This window comes from Neofelis nebulosa, chromosome 1 (assembly GCF_028018385.1).
Source record: "Neofelis nebulosa isolate mNeoNeb1 chromosome 1, mNeoNeb1.pri, whole genome shotgun sequence".
Lineage (NCBI taxonomy): Eukaryota > Metazoa > Chordata > Mammalia > Carnivora > Felidae > Neofelis > Neofelis nebulosa.
This window is the reverse complement of record NC_080782.1, coordinates 174,079,740-174,101,118: the sequence shown is the minus strand read 5'-3', so window position 1 is coordinate 174,101,118 and position 21,379 is coordinate 174,079,740. Positions and strand designations below refer to the sequence as shown.

General features: G+C 47.6%; 1 protein-coding gene and 1 long non-coding RNA gene across 9 annotated transcripts in view; one reads left to right on the top strand and one right to left on the bottom strand.

The window, feature by feature from the left end:
- The window catches only part of FARP1 (FERM, ARH/RhoGEF and pleckstrin domain protein 1), a 294,480-nt gene that overhangs the window by 253,725 nt on the left and 19,376 nt on the right, over positions 1-21,379 (top strand). For all 4 annotated transcript variants that reach the window (XM_058681516.1, XM_058681505.1, XM_058681520.1 and 1 more), the window contains exon 17: positions 17,597-17,678. In XM_058681516.1, the coding sequence (XP_058537499.1) occupies positions 17,597-17,678 (82 nt within the window). The remainder of the gene's footprint in view (positions 1-17,596; positions 17,679-21,379) is intronic.
- LOC131483414 (uncharacterized) lies at positions 116-21,235 on the bottom strand. 5 transcript variants are annotated; one of them, XR_009247655.1, is made up of 6 exons: positions 21,148-21,235; positions 20,955-21,050; positions 20,565-20,659; positions 6,086-7,110; positions 1,209-4,981; positions 116-630 (listed from the first exon to the last, which is right to left on the bottom strand). It is a non-coding gene; the product is annotated as an uncharacterized LOC131483414 (long non-coding RNA). The 5 variants fall into 5 exon arrangements; XR_009247664.1 differs by having other exon boundaries at positions 6,086-6,825; XR_009247658.1 differs by lacking the exon at positions 6,086-7,110.

Below are 21,379 nucleotides of genomic sequence, written 5' to 3'. Positions count from 1 at the left end.
CGCATCTAGGAATGTACCTTAAGGATACATTTATAATGTGAAATGATGTACAACAGAGATAGCCATGTTAGAATTGAAAGATTGTAAATGATCTAAATGTCCGTGAACAGATTGGTTCAAAATAATATTAAGTCCGTTTAATACTGAATAAAACATTAACCTGGTGCAAGAAATCAGGAAACACCTCATGTGCCATAGGATGCAAAATCCAGTGTACCCTTCTGTAAAATTAGAACCTTTCCAGAAAATTATTAGGGTTGTTGTTGTTGTTGTTTTAAGACCATTCTATGCAGACTCTTAGGGAGTTGACCTTCTACTAAACATACATTTGAAAAACTCCAGGAGAAAATAGCAAAAACTTTCTGTGTTTTAGGCAGAGGTGGGAGCCATTGTATACTGTATCCTCACTGGAGGTGGGAATTTACTTTAAGGCGGTCTCGGGGCATTTAACGGCTCAGGGGCCTAAAGGAGCTGCCGATGAGCTGCTCTTGCCCCAGGTGATCCAGACAGTGGGATGCAAGTGTCCGTTGAACAGGTTCACGGGGCTGCTCTTCTGCGTAGTGACATGAACGTGCTCTGGTGTCCGACTTCATGTGTGTGCTTTAGGATGATTCACATGCCGTTCTCGCCCTGCATGAGAAGGAGGTGGGAGGCATTGCCAAGATGCCCCAGGGAGGAGAGCAGAGCCAGGGTTGAGAAACCGCCTCATTGAAAATGGAGAAAGGGGGCACCTGGGTGGCTCAGTCGGTTAAGCGTCCGACTTCGGCTCAGGTCATGATCTCGCGGTCCGTGAGTTCGAGCCCCGCGTCAGGCTCTGGGCAGATGGCTCAGAGCCTGGAGCCTGTTTCCGATTCTGTGTCTCCCTCTCTCTCTGCCCCTCCCCCATTCATGCTCTGTCTCTGTCTGTCTCAAAAATAAATAAACGTTAAAAAAAAAAAAATTTAAAAAAAAAAAAGAAAATGGAGAAAGGTTGGAAACCCCACTTTAGGGCCACACTGTAGGTTGGGACTGTGAATGTAAGAGAAATGCCACTTTTCAAAATTAAAAAAGATTCCACAGGATCTAACTTCTTATTTTACCTCCCAAAGTCTACCTGGAAACGCTCGGTTGCATTCTGCCATGTTCTGTTGCCTCATCATTCCTACAAAGTGAGACGATGCTTTCGTAATGGAGTCAGAGAACTTACAACTCTGGAGAAATCCACTCACAGTTTGTTGTCTGGCCAGTGAGATGTGTGCGAATGCAGTCTTAAATCTTCCCGTAGGCTGGGGCGTCTTGAGCAGATGTCACTGTGGCAGCTCTGGTCCATGTGGCAGGTGACCTAAATAATGTTGGGGAGGCCACACACAGGAAATGTCATCAGCTGTACCCTGGCAGCTCAGCATGGTGGCTTCAGCTGGCCCCTGCCACCAGAGAGAGCTTCAGGGAGCTGTAGGGAACATTTCATACTAGGAATAAACGCCACACTCTTTATTATCTGTGACCATAAATCTTTTGCATCTGGTCCTTCACTGTGAAAGAATATCCACTTGCCTAAAAAGCAGCTGCTGTCATTTATTTCCCAGAGGATTTTCAGGAGATCTTTCAAAGATCTGTAATTTTATCCATGTTTTACATGACGATACCAGAAGCATGTAAAAGACTCAAAGCTAGAAAGAGAGCAGTCAGTATGAAGCTCAAGGACATGACTTGACCTTGCAACAATGGATCCAAATCAAATTGATGACATTTATCAGGAATAAATGTAAAAGTCTGCTAAGTTCAACTAGTCACTTCCTCAAGTGCATGATGAGGAATTGGCAGGGATTCAAGGCAAAAAGGCTGAGTGAATAAGTGTGTGAGTCAACAGAATAACACAGAGAGGACCCCGCGTCTGTATCTGTAGCTCTCAACATCAGCTGCTCAGCAGAATCACCTGGAACCTTTACAAAATCTTGATAGCCAGGCAGAACCCCAGACCAGTCATATCAGAATTTCTGAGAGGTTGGACCTAAAACTTCCCTGATGATTCCCGTGTGTAGCCAGGGTCGAGAATGCTTGTCCTAGACTGCCTCACGAAAGCGACCAGAGCACCAAAAATGCTCAGGGCTCCTTCAGAACACTAGGCGCAATTCTGAGTTTCACTTTTGAAATGGAATAGAGAATGCATTCCATTAAAAAAAAAAAAAAAAGTTGTTGAAACTATGGGCATTTGTCCTAGGAGAGAGAAGATTCTAGAAAATCTGATGGCTCTGTTTAGTCTGGTCATGTGAAAAGGGAGTAAGTGTCTTCTTAGTTGTATCAGAGAACAGAATCTAAACAGTGAATTTCCAAAGAGGCACATTGTGTCTAAATATAGAGGATTCCCTAGCACTAACACTTGGCGATGAGAGGCTGCCTTAGGAGGTAATGAGTTCCTCCACCTTGGGGTTTCTTGAGCAGAGGTGGACTATTTCTAGAAGGCATTTATCTGTTGGGTGAAACCCCAAACCTGGCACTGCAACACGGTCACCTGGGATTGGGGATGGGGGAGTTTTGAAAAAATACAGATTGCCAGGCCCCATCCAGCCCTCCTGAATCAGAACACTGGGAGGAGTCCCAGACGTGTGTATTTCTAAAGTGCTTCTTGAGATGACTGTGATGAATACCTTTTCCGGAACAACTGATACGGAGCTCCTGTGACAAACCTAAGATTCTATGATTCTCTGAGTTGCATTTTGGCTATAACTCTTGTTTCTTCTACAAGCAGTGAATGCATGCACAGGTGGGTGGGGGAGCGAGCGAGCTAGCTCAAGTATAAGGCTTTGCCCGCTGGGGGCTTGTGGTCTCCGGAACAGAAAGGCATGGAAAAGGAGGGCCAGGCCCTGTCATGGATGAGTGGGCCATGTCCAGTGTGGGCATGGGGCATCACTGGCCAGTTCTGCCTTGAAGGACGTCTGGGCCATTGGTGCCTGCACGGCATAGGCAGCCTGTGTGAGTGAATATATTTAAGGAAAAGAATGGAACGCAGGGAGGTTCGTGAAGAAAGGAGTTCACACCGAGTTCTGGACCACCAGGCCAGATGGAAGTAGATGTGGATGCGTGTATGTGTCTATTCAGTCTGGGGTATGGGAAACCCGGCTGGCCCGTGCCGAGGGGGATGGCTGCGCTCTGGCTGTGTCCACGCTCCCGGCCACACCCCCACCAGACATCTCTGGCTGCCTCTGGCCCTTGTGGAGCTACACTGTGTCATCTGTAGTATGTGTACCTCATAGGCCTGTTACATGGACGAAATGAGACAGTATTTGTGAAGGGCTTAGCCTTCTGTCCCATTTGCAGAAGGCGGGAGAGGAGCTGATCTTTCTTTATATTGTTTATTTTGAAATAACTTTAGATTTAGAAAAAAGTTGCCACGACAGTAGGGTTTCTGCCCTCACGTCAGCTTCTTCCATCGCTGGGCACGTCTGTCAGCTAGGAAACTAACGTGGCTAAGTTACCATCAACTAAACTCCAGGCTTTATTTGGTGATACTCTTTAAATTACTACTGTTAATGGAAAGAAATCTAAAGTTTACTATGCACCTAAAACTCCCCCAAATTTGGTACTTAAAGGACACGGCCACCATGGTTTTACATGAGGCAGTGCTATGCTTCGATCAGCAGTGGGAAGTCTTAAGGCAGAAAAGTTACCAGGAATTTCCCTGAATGAGGAGGCTTGAACCCCTGCTCAGTAAACACACCTGCCCACATCCAAATGTTGCGTCCTCCTGAGTAAACCCACCTGATGAAGGGATGGGCTGTTTCAGCCTGGCCAAAGCCCAGGTGACCCTGTTTCTTCAAAAACCGGGAAACAGGTTTGGTGACTTCTGAAAACAGGAAGAATGCCTTTCTTTTTGAAAGCCAGGATATTTTGCCCAGCTGTTCAAATGCACTCAGAGAAAGCCTCTTACAACCTTTGGCTTTCGGAGCTGTGTCCCAAATTCCAGCCCCGAAAGGCCTGGAAGGCAGAGTGAACACCAGCCAACTCGTTCCCCAGACCTGGATTCTCTAGCACGATGCTCCTCGGTAGGCTGTGCCCCGTGCAACATCAGCCTGCAGGGAGCTGGGGTCTGGGCAAGAGGCCTGCAGAGAGGCATGTGGGATCAGCTGTGGGCACACACAGTTCTCAAGAAGGGTCTGCTGCATTTATTAGAAGCTTGGCAGCAGATTCACTTGGAAGGGGTGCAGAAGTCTAGCTGGGAGGGGTGGGGAGACCGGAGGTTGAGATGTCGCCGAGCAGACAAGTCAGGCCCACGGGACCAAGGAAAAGTCCAGGGGGAAGCCCTGAGAACTTTGATCCTGGTTACCTGGGAGGATGCTCACAAAATTAGGAAGCCGAAAGAAGAAAGGAAGAAGCAAATATAACAGAAGGAAGCTGAGTTTGCTCTGGGTCACATCAGCTTTGAGGGGTCAGTAATGAAGTCCTCCCGGCAGTTGGAAACGCAGGTCTCAGGCTTGGGAAAGAAATCCGGTGCAGTGACGTAGATATGGGAGTTACCCACAAGAAGAATCCTGTCCTGCAAGAAACAACAGTGAGGCAGAGGAGAGCCAGGGACAGAATCGTGCCAAATACACCTTATTGTCAACTTTCCATAAACGTGTAGCTCACGGCAGAGCAAGAACCAGCAGAGGAAATGGAAGAAGCCACGAGGGGTGAGCAGGGGTGGAGCGTCCCCGAGGAGAGCACGTCTGAAGAGTGGCGGGACGACGTGCAGAGAAGATTGAGGCAGGGTCCCTGGGGTGTGGGGGCAGGAGCAGGCTCGGACCCTAGGGGGTTGAGAGACAGGAGGGTGTCTGTCCGGAGCAGAAAGGAAGCTCCTCTCTCAGGAGGACTGTGATCAGGGATTTCACCCGTGGAGCAGTGTTGTCCTGCCAGGATGCTCCAGGGGCTGAAGAGGAGTGGGGGGTGACCGTGTGGGCGAGACAATGATTTGCAGCCCTCCCCCGGAGTGCACATCTTCATAGTAGCTTCACGGTGAGCAATCCTAAAACAAAAAAATGAGTAATAAATCTTTTCATCCTACCCACTCTTTGAAGCTGGTCATCCTTAAAAGAAAATCCTAGGAATTCCTCAAAAAATTAAATCTAGATTTACCATGGCACCCAATAGTGTCCAATCCTAGCTGTATGTTCAGAAGAATTGAGAGAAACAGGCCCAGACAGATACTTCTACACCCACGCTCATAGCATCATTATTCACGGGAGCCAAAAGGTTTGGTTTGGAAGGAACCCCGTGCCCTCTGATGCGTGAATCATTAATGGATAAACAAAATGTGGTACATCGTACAATGGAATAATATCCTTAAAAAGAAGGGGATGCTAGGGGCGCCTGAGTGGTTTAGTCAGGTAAGCATCTGACTCTTCGTTTCGGCTCAGGTCATGATCTTGAGGTTTGTGAGTTCAAGCCCCGTGCCGGGCTCCAAACTGACAGCACGGAGCCTGCTTGGGATCTTCTCACTCCCCTGCACTTTCTCTCTCTCTCTCCCTCACACTAAATAAACTTTAAAAAGGAAGGATATGCTGATACATGCTACGACACAGATGCACCTTAAAGACATGCTAAATGAAATAAAAACCAGAACAAACAGTGTACAATTCCACTCATGAGCTACTTAGAGCAATCAGATTCAGAGAGACAGAAAATAAAACGGAGGTTGCCAACGCCTGGGGTTGAGGAAACAGCTAGTGTTCGGCTGTCCAGAGTTGGGCAAGATGAAATGTGGGGATGGGGGCGCCTGGGTGGCTCAAGTCGGTTGAGCAGCCGACTTCAGCCCGTCTTGATCTCACGGCTTGTGAGTTCGAGCCCCGCGTCGGGCTCTGTGCTGACCGCTCAGAGCCTGGAGCTGCTTCGGATTCTGTGTCTCCCTCTCTCTCTGCTCCTCCCCCACTCATGCTCGAGCGGTGCCTTTTCGAGGTGCCTTTTCCTGGGAATACAGACCGCACGGTGCACACATTCCACTTTCTACCATGTTCCTCATTCTTGGAGCCTCTTTCATTTCCCATTATTGTTTCCCCATATCACCCAGCTGCTCCGTGAGGTCGATGGGGCTCCCGACTGAAGCCATGGGAGGTGAAAACAGACTCATTACCTTTTTAAGTGACCCAGAAGGGGATGCAGTTGGCGATCATGCCAATCAGCCGGATGCCGTGGTTTTCCCCTGACGTGGAGGCCTGCGGTGGTTAAGCTCCTTGCTTCTCTGGCCTGGTTTGAATTTGGGACCGTGTTGGGAAATGCTAGAAAGGAGCCCTGAGGTTGGACAGCCTGTGTCCTGAGCTCATCACACACCTGAGTGCGTCCTGTACGCAGGGCGGGTGGGGACACTGCACCTCCCTCCACTCCCCAGAAACGTACCTCAACGACAGGCAATTTCTCCCAGCGTCCTCTCCCCTTGTGGTGGATGCAGGCCTTCGAACCTGGCATGAGCACACGTTCCACGTGGGTGCGCACACACACATCCACATCTGCCCTCCTGTCCTCTGTGCGCGTCGGCTCCTCCACACCAACCCCCACCCGAAGTAGACATCTGTAGTCTGTTTCCCACGTGTACATAAGGAAGGGATCTGATTTCTATGTTATTTCCCAAGATAAGGCTCACTGCAGACCACGCCTGCAGTTATCTTATGGAGTAATAATGACTGTCCCCCAAGCGTTGTTCACAATTGCCTAATCCTTACCAGACCAGTCCCGTGGGGAGGTCTCCTGTCTTCACCGTAGGACATTTACTAGAGTCCGTGAAAACTGTTTTCCTTCTTCTAGAGCAAAATCAGCTGCCATGCCTTTTCTTGTGGAACATTCTTGTGTGACGTATCCCACTGCCTCCCAGGGTCCCTGCAGCGATGAGTTTGGTTGTGAGCAGGAAGTCTAGGTTACAACCCTGTGTCAGGAATCCTGAGAGGCTTTACTCCAGCACAGTCCACCTGGCATCTCAGTTCCTCACACACCTGCCTTAGCGCTTGGCCAGTCGTTTCTGTGCCACTTAGTCTAGACTGGAGCTCGGGAATGGTGTTGGCTTGGTTGAATGCCTGATTGTTTGCTTGTCAACTGCTTCATAACTGGTTAAGGCTCATTTTTATTGTGGTTTCAAATCCTTTTGTGCCTCATCTTCTGCAATGACTTTGAGATGGTTTACAAATGGAAAACAATGTAAGAAAAGGATAAAGACCTATAAAGCTGCACTGTCCAATATGGCAGCTACTAGCCACTGACAGCAATCTCAATTTAAAATAATCAAGGGGTTCCTGGGTGGGTCAGTTGGTTAAGTGTCCCTCCGAGTCTTGATTTTGGCTCAGGTTGTGGTCTCACAGTGAGTTTGAGCCCCGCATTGGGCTCTGTGCTGACAGCATGGAGCCTGCTTGGGAGTCTCTCCCTCTCTCACTGCCCCCTGCCCTGCTCGCTCAAACACACACTCTCTCTCTCTCTCAAAATAAATAAACAGATTTGAATAATCTATTAAATTAAAGATTCATTTTCTCAGTAACACTGGCCACATTTCAAGGCTCATTAGCCACATGTGGCTAGTGGCTATCATATTGGATGGCAGATATAAAACACGTCTTCGTCATCACAGAAAAAGATCTTTTGGACAATATTGGTCTAAAAATGAAGAAGGAATAGTACACATTACTATAAGAAACACAGGCCCTTGGACACAAGTTGCTGAAAATATCTATAAAACAAATGCGTGAAAATGCCTTGGTTTGGTTCATGGTAAATCTCGAAGAGTAATAAGTTCATTTATGTCATGTCTCCAAGGGTCAAGGATTGATCTTTTGTAAAGCAGAAGGGGGTCTGGCAAATGTGGATGGACAGTGCTTTTACAAAGTCTGATTCACGTGCAGAGTCGTGGCATTAATATTAATAATCAAGTACCGTTAATGCGCATTTACTGTGTGCAGACTCTTGAGACACCTGGTACTGTTGTAAAGTTGGTGTTATTGATAAAAATTAAAATGACCACCAGGATTTTCCCATTTGATCTTCAAAACCAGGTTGACCAACCCTTGGCCAGATCTGGCCTGCTACCTGTTCCTGCTAATAAATTTTTTTTGGAACATAGCCACACGTGTTTTTGGGTTTTTTTTTTACCCATTGTCTATGGCTGCCTTTCACAGGTGAATACTCATGACACAGACCGTGTGGCCTGAAAAGCCTACGGTATTTACTATCTGGCCCTTTATTAAAACTTGTTGATCCTTGTTGAAAAACACTTCCCTAGGTGTAGGTGTCATTCCCATTGTATGATTGGGAACATAAGGCCCAGAGAGGTGAGACCCCCGACATACAACCCATAAGTGACAGAGGTACAACTTGAACTTGGGTCTGATCTGATCTTCAGCTTGTGGCTTTGCAGCTGTGTTGTTGAGGCACAAGGCTTTACACCTGGAAAGTGGCTGAGAGTGCATCTGCCGTGGATTCCTCATTCTCTCTCTCTTTCTTTAATGTTTATTTATTTATTTAGAGAGTGTCTGGGCAGGGGGGCAGGGCAGAGAGAGAGAGGGAGAGAGAATCCTAAGCAGGCTCTGCACCGTCTGCACAGAGCCTGACGTGGGACTTGATCTCACAAACCATGAGATTACCACCTGAGCTGAAATTGAGAGTCAGTCACTTACCCAGCTGAGCCACCCAGGTGCCCCAGATTCCTCATTCGTCACAGGAGAAAAGGAGAGTGTGCCTTGCCCTGGGCCACACAGCAGGAACCCGGCAGAGCCCCAGCCAGCACCTGTGCCCCCAACCCTTGCATCCTTTCTTTCTGCTCCTGGCTTTGGGATGTCAGCTGTGCTCACCGAGAGGTCCTTCTGCTCCGGACACCCTCCTGTGCTGTTCTCTCAAAAGGGGCAGGAAGTACATGGCATCTGGCCAACACTGGCCCTGTGATGGCTTTGTCTACAGGAATATCACCTGTAGGGCTCAAATCTGAGAAAATGGATTCAGATTTTTTTCTAATCCACTAAGAGACTAATGGTGAAGTGGCCACCACTGAGATGGTAATATCCGAGGTGACTCCTGTGGAATTTAGCTGTGTCGCAGCATATCCTCGGAGCCTCTCTGTCCGCTCCCAAGGGATTGCAACAGAAACAACAGCAAGGCTCCTTCCAAGCCCTTACACACTTTGTTCCGTCCGCACGGTGCAAAGAGGCAGGTTCGGATGAGGGGACTCAGCCTCGGTCAATAGGGTGGATGGACAGCCTGCCCAGGTGGGAGAGTTAACGCTGGACTTGAACCCAGGCAGCATGGCCTCCAGGTCCTGCCCTCCATATCTTACTCAACCGCCTCTTAACCTTGTCCTTGGATTTGCTGACGGGGCCTTCTGCCCCCTCCCTGTGGAATTTCTCAGGGGCCTTAGTTTCGCACCAAATGTGCCGACTATTTACTGAGGGAACAAAAGGAGGAAGGAGAGTAGACCTTCCTCCACAGGCTACCTTTTCTCAAACCACATGGGCTGTCGGGCATTGTTCTCTTCAACAAGTATAAACTGCTAACTGCCTCCTTTCCTGTTTGGGTCTTAGGGAAGCTTTTCTATTTGCTTGCTCATTAACACATATATGTGACGTGCTAGGAACTTTGGAGGACCCGTATTTCACTACTCCACTACTCCCCGTGGTGGCTGGGAAATCTTGAGCGGTGGTGTTTTTGGCTCTGGCTGAATCGGACACAAGGTGGGTACACGGCTATGGGACCCTAGAGCAGAGAGCATCATCTGTGGTATCTCTTTTGCTCTGGTTTAGGTCAACAGAGATGTTAAGACCATTACAATCTGAGACAAGCCTCCTTCTGTATGTTACCGTCAGGAGGACTTTATTTTATCTCTTTGACTGAAAAAAAAGAATAGAGGTTGCTTGCCGATTTTGTTGGTGAGAGTTTTGGCTAACGTGAACTGAACATTCCCTGTGTTCCAGACACTGTTAAATGCTGCTTGTGTATCATGTCTTTTAATATTTACAAGCACATCATTAGGTAGATACTGTTGTTATCTCCTTACCTCACAGGTGAGGAAATGAGGCACAGAGAGGGTAAGTTGCTTGGCAGATGTCACACAGCTGGTTAAGGGCACGACTGGATTTTGAAACCAGCTGGTCTGCTGTCACTATGCCTTTAGCACCAGAGGCTTGAGGCGTAACGTTTAGAGGGGAAGAACTCCACAAAGAAGCTGGTTCGTTGCTGTTCACTTGTAACTAACCTGAGAACAGCTTCTGGCCCCCGGGAAACCCCAGCCCCAGGCATGATCTGAAATAGCCCCTGCCTGCCCCCCTGTGCTGCTCATGCTGTTCAGGCTGTTCCTGGCCACACACATGCACACACACACGCACACACACACAAACACACACACACGTGCACACGTGATGGGGTAAAGATGTGACACACTCTTTTCCTTCCAAGTCACACATTTGGGGCTCTGGTGGCAGGGCCATCTCTCTACTTCAGAACCTTGAGCTGTGTGTGTGTGAATCCCCGTGTCCACAGACTTGGACAAATATTTATTGCGTCCCTATTATAAATCAGTCATTCTCCTCAATGTTCAGTGAACAAAACACGACACAGTTATCACTCTCCTAGAGCTTGTATTCTGGTTTCATCCTTCGCTCTGTTCTGTGTCAAGGAGGCAGCCAGACCAGCCGGATAAGATTTGAAAGGGGTATCCTTGTGGGGGAGGGGTACTTAAGAGCGCCTGCTCTCTTTCCTACTTAGGCCACGCCAAGAGATCAGGGGGCCTCTGACCCTTTTCTCAGAACAGAAATCCCTGTCCGTATTCTAGAGGTGTTAAAAATGATAGCTTTAAGACTGGCCACATTGCTATGAGAAAGCACCTTGTGGGGCACCTGGGTGGCTCAGTCGGTTGAGCGACCGACTTCGGCTCAGGTCATGATCTCACGGTTTGTGAGTTCAAGCCCTGTGTCGGGCTCTCTGCTGACAGCTCGTGGCCTGGAGCCCTGCTTCGGGTTCTGTGTCTCCCTCTCTCTCTGCCCCTCCCCCTCTCATGCTCTGTGTCTCTCTGTCTCAGAAACAAATAAACATTAAAAAAATTTTTTTTTAATTAAATAATAAAAAAAAGAAAGCACCTTGCATTTCTACAACATCTTACAAAACACTGTCTGTTAAATTGTCTCATTTGAGGGGCGCCTGGGTGGCACAGTCGGTTGAGCGTCCGACTTCGGCCAGGTCACGATCTCACGGTCCGTGAGTTCGAGCCCCGCGTCGGGCTCTGGGCTGATGGCTCGGAGCCTGGAGCCTGTTTCCGATTCTGTGTCTCCCTCTCTCTCTGCCCCTCCCCCGTTCATGCTCTGTCTCTCTCTGTCCCAAAAATAAATAAAAAACGTTGAAAAAAAAAATTGTCTCATTTGACAAAACAATCTTGTTGCCTTCTGCCCATCTTCCACCCCACCCCCCATGGAAAATGAGCTCTGAAAGTTGGTTGGTATAAAACCAGGTAGGACTACACCACATTTCTTGCTTTCCCTGGAGCCCATGAACCTGGGGGCAGGGAGGTAGCTGTAAACGTGTTCTCTTTCTATCTAGAACGATGCTGTCAAGTAGCACTTTCGGCAGTGATGGAAATACTCTGTGTCTGCGTTGTTCAGTAATAGCCACTGGCCGCATGTGGCTGGTGAGCACTTCACATAGGGCTCGTATGGGTGAGGAATTGAATTTTAAAAGTTCATTTTAAGAGGAGTTAAGATGTAAGCAGCCATATGTGGATACTATACTGGGTGGCAGTTTTAGAGGCTTTAAAGGGGAAAGGACTCTGGAGTGGAAGATAGGAGAATGCAGCCTTCCTTTCCAGTCATGCGTGAGTGTCACAGCACCTGACGTTCCTCTCCATCCACTTCCCTGGAATTCAGAATCTTCGAGATCGTTGTCAAAAGGCAAGACTCGGGGTGGTTCTCTGAGTGCCGCCCCCTGACCCTTCAGCAAAATCAGGCTACTTCTTGTGTGTCACAGCTTTAGTTTGACGATTTTCATTGGTTTAAAAAAATAAGACCATGCAAAAAGTGTTTAAAACCATTGCTGTCAAGGTAAACAGCAGTGAAACTCATTGGAGATAAGGCAGTGTGGTCTACCTAGAAAACAGCCTGGAAGCATAAGCAATGGAGGAAAGTTTTGAAAAATTAGCATGAACAATGGAAAAGAATTTATGGGGTATACCTGTATACCATGCGAGGGGGGGGGTCACTTACACACTTATTTATATAAATTTAAGTTTAAAATTTTATGTTTGATTCAAAGCCAAGAAAGACACTACAAGGACACTGAATTCATTATATTCTGCCCCAGCTGGCTTTCCACTGTCCACCCAGGGTTCCAGGGACAATGTTGTTGGTGACTGTTTCCTGTTAACCCATGAGTAGCATGACATGTTCTCAGTCACATGTGGGAGCTAGTTTTCCCTGAATTATCTGCCTTGTTCCTGACTGGACAGCCCACTGTGCTTTGAGACCAAGCTGCTTTCCTAGAAAAAGGAAAACAGTTTTTCCAATCACCTGAACCGCAGGCGGGTTTCTGCTGGAAAGCACTTGAGAGCGAACATTCTCTAGGCCGCTGATGAGTTTTAAATGGCTTTTCTGTTCCCCTGCATTTTCATGTGTGGCTCATGAACAGGACTGAACCCAGGTGACCACTTCAGGTCTCATCTGGGTGCTATCAAGCCTGCCTGTGAGTGGGGCTGTGACTTGTGCTCCTCTTATTAAACGGGACCTGGCCTTAAACCCAGAAGAAAAGCTGATGTAAGCATCCTAGCATTGTAACTGACGGGCATGATGTCACCAAGAACGGGAGGCATCTCCCAGCTGCAGGTACCGCTCAGAGAGTGAATCCCTTATCTGTAGCTACCAAAGGGAAACACTCAAGCACCATGTGCCTAGTGAGGATGCCTCCGGCCCGAACGTCTTTCTGGGGATGTGAATTAAAATTCAAATGAATCGGATTTTCTTCTCCAGGGATCTCAAAGGATATTGGAATCCATCAAAGAATATTGAAATCAACATAGATTACCTGTGGCTAATATATATGTTAGATGTGTGTAGTATATATAACATATAAACATAATGAATAGAAAAAAGATAAATATCTAAATATTAGGTATATGATATAAATACAATGTATTACTCTGGCTAAATTGTTTGCGTTGAACCCAGCCACCGTCCCTCACCCACACGTTCATGGAAGACATGTCTTTATTCATTTACTTATTTATACATTATCTTTCTACTTACACGTATACACAAATACATATGATCACAGACCGTTTTCATTTAAGATCCTAGAAACCACAGGGACTAGTAAGAGCAAAGATGTGATGTCTGATTTGCAAATGAGGCCTGAGAATGAGGCTCACAAAAGTTCAGTCCATCTTGCGGGGTCAGGGAGCGCCCAGACACAGAGTGAGGTGGGAGGGCCGCCCCCCCAGCTCCAATCGGCAGTTGGCTTTATGTTTCAGTCTAATGAGATGATGCTTCATTTGTCGGGAGGAGAAGGGAAGGGCTGAGTGGTAAACATGCTTGCATTAATACTAGGCTACTCGAAATGCCCAGTGGGTCAGTCACTACCTGCTTTCCATGGTAAAGAATCTCAGACACTCGACTGAAGCCAGGCCTGATGTCCCGCTCCCCAGAAAACACTCACGGTTGGGAGATGGCATCCTGGGGTGCGTAGTACCATGTGGGATAGCTGGGGGTTGTATCACCAATGCATGAGACCATGGACACGCTGTAGACTGTCCTAGGGTTCCATGAAGATTTCATGTTGACCCGGGATTGGGCGTGGGAAGGAGGGGAGCAGAGTGGTGATCTCTCCCATTGGCCTTGCCCACCTGCACCTACTTTCAGTGTTGTATTTCCCGACAGTCAGAGTCAAAGCCCTCAGGTGCAAGGGCTCCTTGTGCCCCTTGGAGACAGCCTCGTTACTGGTCTCTCCCACAGAGAACTGGCCCTTCTAGCCTTTTCCTCCTCTTCGTGGTCTGTCTGCTGCAGAGTTAGTGACCAGCTCACATAGTCGTGAGTAAAGTGTCTACCGAGGGGCAGGAAGACTTGGGAGATTCATGGTGGGGGGTGGGGGGGTGTGTTGGGCCCAGCGCTGAGCTAACGTGTCGTTGCTCCAGGGAGTGTATTAATCATGGTGCGCGGGGCAGAATTTAGCTTCTGGGAAGCTTCTGAGTACATGGGTTTCCAAAGTGAAATTGTCAAAAGAATTTTCAGCTTTGTTGCCGCGCGGTAATTACACGGACAACAACTATGTGGCCCTGTCTTCTAAACAAGGACCCTTTTCTTGTGAGGTTAACATCCAGAGGATGTTCTGGAAGAATTATAATTACTTTTTTCATGTTCTTAATAATAAAATGACCTTTTAGTTCTGAATAACAAAGCAAATGCTTTGAACTTGTGGATTTGGTGGCATTAACATGCAAAGGAAGTAAAAACATGACAGTATTTCTATAGGAAGCAGCAGTTTTGGTTTGCCCTATTCTCATGGACTGGCGCTATGTTCTGGAACCACACAGGGGTTGGGACTGGCCATGTGTGCTACTGAGGGGGGAGGTCTTGGGAGGCGGGCAGCGCTGCCTGGACCGGATGCATTGACTTCTGGGGCCCCAGCCTTCTGTCCCCACACCACCTAGAGCTGGCCCTGTTTGAATTTATCCACATCACTGTCTTCCCCGGGGCACAGGGCACTGTGCTATTTCTAAAATGAAAGTAAAGATGCCAAAGACAGAGAAACAGGACTCTGCTAGCCAGCTGATGCGGGAAAATGTCCCCTTGAGTTTGGGGCTTTAACATCAGTACGTTTTCTTTTAACAGTGGGAAGAAGGATGTGCAGTCAATAAAATCTGACTTCCACTTACATGCTCCACCCCACCCCCATGTCGCTTCCCAGCACTTCATTTTCCCTTGGGCGTTATCTGCGAGAAGGAGGAAATTGCTTGTTATTAATAAAGCCCCCCCAGTTCTCCCCTTGCCCATCCAATCCGGAGGACTTTGGCTAAAATATCTAAATTATGTCCTTTGAACTAACTAAAGACCTTCCTTAACTGCATTTGTCAAATGGTATGCCCATTTGAAAGTTTTGGGATCACTTACATAAGTTTCAGGTCATATCTACATACCCACAAATCGAGTTTCAATTGTGCCTTGCCTTCTCTTATTAATGTGTGGACATTAATTAATTTATTAAATTAATTAAATTAAATAAATTAATTTGACTAAATTAATTAATTTAGTCAAAATCAGGACATTCTGGCTCAGTAGCTTATTTTGTTCAGGTGTTGGAGCGGGAGTGGGGGGGTGAGCAGCGGGGAAAGGGAAGGGGAGCTTTCCAGCTCCTTCCAGAGCATCATGTGATGGTGAAGGTGCAGGCTTGAAGGAGGGGTTCTATAAAGCAGAAAGCTTCCGTTTGAGGCCAGAGCTCCCTTCTCCAAGTGTATAAGGAAGAGAGCAACCAGTAAACTCTCAACTAAAAGTAGGCACACATCAGGATCAACAGAATGGCCAAACAATAAACTTCTCAATAGAGATTGGATTAATAACCATTTGCTAAAATTCCGGAGATGCCTCCACCCTGCGGTTGACAGGGCAGAATAATATGCGGTGATTAGCAATAGACTGAGCACCGTCTCTAAAGCAGAGCCTGGGTTTAAGTCTGTCACTTAAACATTCTCCGGTGACCCCATTTTGGGAGGAATTTGATCCACTGGGTGGGGGATAGAAGAGACAGACAAGGGAGGATACCTGAGGTTCCCGGTTTGAGCGGGGGGCAGAACAGTTACATCATCAAGGGGGTTAACATAGGAAGGGGATTGAGTTTGGGCAGTAAGATAATTAACTCTGGAACCTCTTGAGTTTGAGATACTTGCAGGGTCATTCATGTAGAACCCTCTGGTGGGTGTAAGAAATACAGTCCCTGGGTCATTTGGACAAGGGGCATTTGGGTACAGATCTGGCATCATGCATAGAACCCGTGGGGAATCCAGGGATTATACAGGACGAAGTAGGAAGTGAAGAGAGCACATAAGCACAGATGCATTCCCAAAGAACACAGACCTCTCAGGAGTAGCCTGAAGAGGGGGAGGTGGCCACGAGGACTGAGAACTGACCTCCAGAGGCCTCCCAAAGCTGGAGAGCCAAGTGCCTGGAGTTTGGGGCCCCCAGGCCCAGAGAAGCTGCCTAGGGGCAGGGTTTAGGCAATTAGGAGGTTGGTGGTATTCCTTCACAGAAGCACTTCAGGGAGTGGAGGACAGAATCCAGACTCAATTGGAAGAGGAGCAGTGATTAAGGCAATCTGCCAACACCCTTTGTTTGGGCAGCTGAGAGGAAGCAGAAGGATTGGGGAATTCTGTGTGGGGGGAGGGGAAAGGAATACAATAAAGAAAGCTCCCAGAAGCTGACCCAGGCTGGGAGCATAAGTACGTTGTCTGTCCCTTTATTCCGGAGCAGCTTTAACTACCCTGTGGGTCTGGGTGCTCTGTCTCCCTGGTGATGTAATCTACGTGTCTGCTGAGTTAGAACCAGGGGAATGTGTCATTTCACTGCCTCCTGCGGGAAGCCCCGAGCTGGGGCTCTCACTTCTGACTGGAAGCCCCATGCCCGGATTTTTACCTTTTTTCTTTTTCATGCATCCCTCTCATTTAAGTTAGCTTCTAGCTCTCCTGAACAGTTCGTTTGAAGATATTAGCCATCAGTGGGTAAATTCACAGATACACACCGGTGCCATGGTTGGAGGGGTGTGGGCTGGACCCCCTGGACTCAAGTTCAGGCCCACGGTCTCACGATAGCTGACATTAGGCAAGCCGCGTGGTTTCTTTGTGCCTCGGTTTCTTCAGCTGTTTAATGGTGCTGATGATGGTACCTGCCTCATAAGGCCGTCATGAGGGGTAAATGAACTAGTGCTTATAATGTGCTCAGCACAGTGGACCGTGCTTAATAACCACCTACCGTTATTGATATTCCTTTCCTCTCTGCTGCTTAAGCTCTTAGCTTATCAACATTGGCTACAGCCCAGAGCCATAAGAAATGAGAATACAGTAGACCCAAAACTCTGCTGAAAGGGCCCACATCTTTGTCATCTTTCACCCAGCATCTCTGGCTGGGGGGAGTCTGGAACCTCCCTTCCCTGCCCCTCTCTGTACCTGGGACACCCATCCTGCCCACTTCTGCCCCTGTTCCCACCTCCACACATGGGGCTCCTGTACCTCCTCAGTTATGTTTTTCTTTTCCCCAGGGCTGTCCAGGCAGCTCTTTGTCTGCTTTAAGCTCAGGGCTCTTGGGACCAGAAACCTTGTCTGTTAGTGATTTCCAAGCTCTTGTAATGACGCCCAAATCACCCAAGCGTGAACGGGGAAAAAATTTGAAATGACACCAAATTAAAATGATAGCACAATGGTTCTTCCCTGTCTCTTTCGAAGTACAAGGGGAATTCTTTGAAATGGGGTGATTTCATAGTCTCTTTCCGGCGCTAACATTGTGTGACGCCCGGAGAAGGGAGAGGTGCAAATAATAGGGGATTGGAAAGGAAGCCATAAAGCTTGCTGTTTTGTGATCTGAGGCCAGATGTTTTCCGGTTATGTTTCCACTGCTAATGCTTTTGTTTCCAACCCCTTTGCCTTTGCTTTCAGGGAAGGCCGCTCAAATGCCCACATCAGAGGGGATTACCAAAGAATCGGAGATGTCCTACTGAAGAACATTCAGGGTATGAAGGTGAGCTGCTTTGGGATTCCGGTGGAATGAGTTCCCTAGGGAAAACAGGCTGGGCCTCCCAGAGGCCTGGGCTTCAATCCCAGTGCATAACCACACATGACCTGATTTGACTAAATACAGGTAAACGCAGGGTGAATTCCTCTGTCCTCACAGACAATCGTGTTTGGAAGGAAAATGCAGCCCCTTTGGGGGAAGTACTTGTAGTACTTTTCCTCCTTAAAAGCTCTGTGCTGTAATCAAAACAATAGGTATTATCTGAATAAATCATTCAGCACTCATTTTAAAAAACGATGGGGGCACCTGGGTGGCTCAGTCGGTTGAGCGGCCGACTTCAGCTCAGGTCACGATCTCACGGTCCGTGAGTTCGAGCCCCGAGTCGGGCTCTGGGCTGATGGCTCAGAGCCTGGAGCCTGCTTCCGATTCTGTGTCTCCCTCTCTCTCTGCCCCTCCCCCATTCATGCTCTGTCTCTGTCTCTGTCTCAAAAAAAAAAAAAAAAAAAAAAAAAGTTAAAAAAAAATTAAAAAAAAAAAACCAATGTAGACAAAACATGGTTTGGTCGACTTAACATTGCACTTTTCATCACTCGTTTTGGCTTCTTGCAAGTGTGATGAAAACATTGGATTTAGACCCAGGTAGGAATTCTAATCAATCCTATGACTTGAAGTCACTGTACCAGGCAAAGATATTTCTAACCAGCCAGCAATATCTGCAATGATACAAGAGTAAGAGTATACCACCAGACATATTGAACCAATATTCTACCTCGTTTTTGAAATCTGCCCCATCTCTTAGCAGTGAAATTTTCATTTTTACATTTTCATCTTAATCTATTAATGCCTTTAACATAGAATATTTTAATTCACAGTTTACCTTTTGAAGACAAATACCTCTCTATTTACATTTTAAAGTGATCTTCCTACATTTCAACTGGCCCAACAAAGCCTCTCTAATACCTTTACTAATAACTCAGAGCAACCCCTAAAGAAGGAAGGTTGCTCCTGCCACCATTTCCCCCCATCCAACCAACCATCCATCTACCTCCCCCATCCCTCCCTCCAGGATTAGCTGAGCACCCACAATGTATAAGACGCTTGTACAATAAAAGTTACTGTTGGAGTTTGAATTAATTCCCAAGAATCTTACTAAGTTGTTTAAGGCTTTATTTTTCCCCCTTAGAATGATCTATCTCATGAGGCAGGACAAGGGGATGGTGGAGCGGGGGGTGGTACACAGAAAAGACAAGATCTAAAGCCACTCCAGAGATTTCCTGTTTCTCTTAACAAAGATCAAGATACTATTTAACAGGCCTTGAGCACACTTTTTTACAGTCTTCAAAAAGCAACACCGCCCTCTGGGCAAGACAAGAGAGAGGCCATGAAAGCTATCCGGATTGCAGAATCCCATGCAATAAATGCAAAGAATTATCTAAGATGTTCTACAGCCACAGCGTTTTTAATGCTTTAAGTAAGGCTGATCCACAAAACTCAGATGTAACAGTTACAGACCTCCTTGTGCTTTCCATAGTATTTTTTATTAGTGTATTTTCTTTTCTAAAGCAGTTTTAGGTTTACAGAAAAACTGAGCAGAAAGCCCACAGAGATGTCCTATGTGCATACTTGTGCGTACACACACACACACACACACACACACACACACACACACACACACAGTGCCCTGGTACTAACATCTTGCATGGGTGTGGGATCTTTGCTACAACTGATGAGCATTATTATTATCTAAATCCATAGTTCCCGTTAGGGATCACTCTTGGAGTGGTACATTCTGTGGGGTTCTGCCAAATGCAGAATGTCATGTACCTGCCATGACAGGATGACACAGGACAGGGTCACTGGCCTAAAATTCCTCCAGGCTCTGCCTGTTCATCCCTCCCCTCCCCCACCCCCTGGCAACCCCCGACCCTTTCCTGTCTGCATAGTTTTGTCTTTTCCAGAATGTCCTATAGTTGGAATCACACAGCAGGCAGCCTTATCAGACTCTTTAACACTTGTTAAAGTACTCTTTTTTTCTTTTTTTTGTAACATGTTTTTGTTACTGTTGGACTTTCCAGTTATTTTCCTATGTCCGCCTGTTTTTTTGGCCCAGTTGGGTTTTCCCTCTTTTCTCTCAGTATTCCCTTCATCTGAGATGGCAGCTGACTCTGGAATGACATGGGTTTGAACTGCGTGGGTCCACTTACATGTAGAACGTTTCCCATAAATACAGGATACCATGAATGTATTTTGTCTTCCCTGTGATATTACATATACCACTACATGTTAATCAATGTTAACCATAAGGTTTCTAGTCAACATTAGGCTATTATTAATAGTTCAGTTTTGGGAGAGTTAAAAGTTACATGCCGATTTTTTAAAAAAATATTTTTTTTTCACATTTATATTTATTTTTGAGACAGAGCACGAGTGGGGGAAGGGCAGAGAGAGACATACACAGAATCCAAAGCAGGCTCTGGGCTCTGAGCTGTCAGCACAGAGCCCGACGCGGGGCTCGAACCCACAAATCGTGAGACCATGACCTGAGCCAAAGTTAGACGTTCAACCGACTGAGCCACCTAGTCACCCCTAAATGCTGATTTTTAATTGCGTGGGGGAGTCAGTGCCCCTCATCCCAGGGTTGTTCAAGGGACAGCTGTATAATCCTGCCCAGGGAGGGCTCCTGCCTTCACAGACTCCCTTCAAGGAGGCTTGGACTCCACCATGGGCCTCCAGAGACGGCAGTTGGAGACCTGCCAGCCCATTCCTTGCCCCCTTGGGGACAGTCCCCAGCATCACCAGCTGTCCTTTGTGCCTCGTCCACGGAAAGCTGACAGGCAGTGGTACCCACCCTCCTCTCTGTTTACCTAGCGCCTGAGACCTCCTAGAACATACCTGATTTTCGCTCAGAGCAGCTCTTTCTCCTCAGTCTGGTGAGTTGGCATTTTTGTGGTTAGTCAGCTTCGTCGGCTGTGCTGGCATTTGAGTTCCTGTGCGGATGCCATGAGCATATTTATAGCATGGAGCTCCGTGCAAGCAAAATAAAAATAGGTGGAGAGGCTCAGAGAGCCACTGGCTGCCGTTTTTAGCATTTGTTTGGGTTGCTTTTTCTTGTGGTGGTTATAGCTGGTTTTAAAGAATTTTTATGAAGTATGAAGGAGAGCCAGCAGAAGGTTCGAGAGATGTAGAAGCCCAGGATACCACTCTTGTCCAAAATGCTTACAGTGATCTACATCTTGCAGTGTCCTTCCTGTCCCCTACCCCCACAGACCCCTGTGTTTTTACCTGCATTGGCAGGGGCTCAGCCAGACTGGGGCGGTTCCCAGACCCTCCACTCATGACCATGACCGAGGGAGCTGGGCCAGGGGCTCCAATCCCTGCCTGAAAGTCAGATACCCAAATTAGGATCTCTTGCTTATGCTGCAAACTTCCAACTGGAGACATCTGCTCAGATGCACAAAGGCACTTCAAAACCCACCCAAAGATCCATCTTTCATCCAGGCTGGGACCTTCACTCGACCCGTCTGTCTCCTCAGGTGCCCACCTCCTGCCCCCTCTCCTCCTTCTGGCTCTCAGCTGGCTGTCTGCTGGAGGACCCGACCAGCTTCCTGGTGTTGCCCTGCCTCCTGGCGAGCCGTCCTCCCAGTCAGCCCGGATGGTACCGCCAGACTGCCGAGGCTCACGACCCTCCTGTGTCTCTCTGGCGGGTA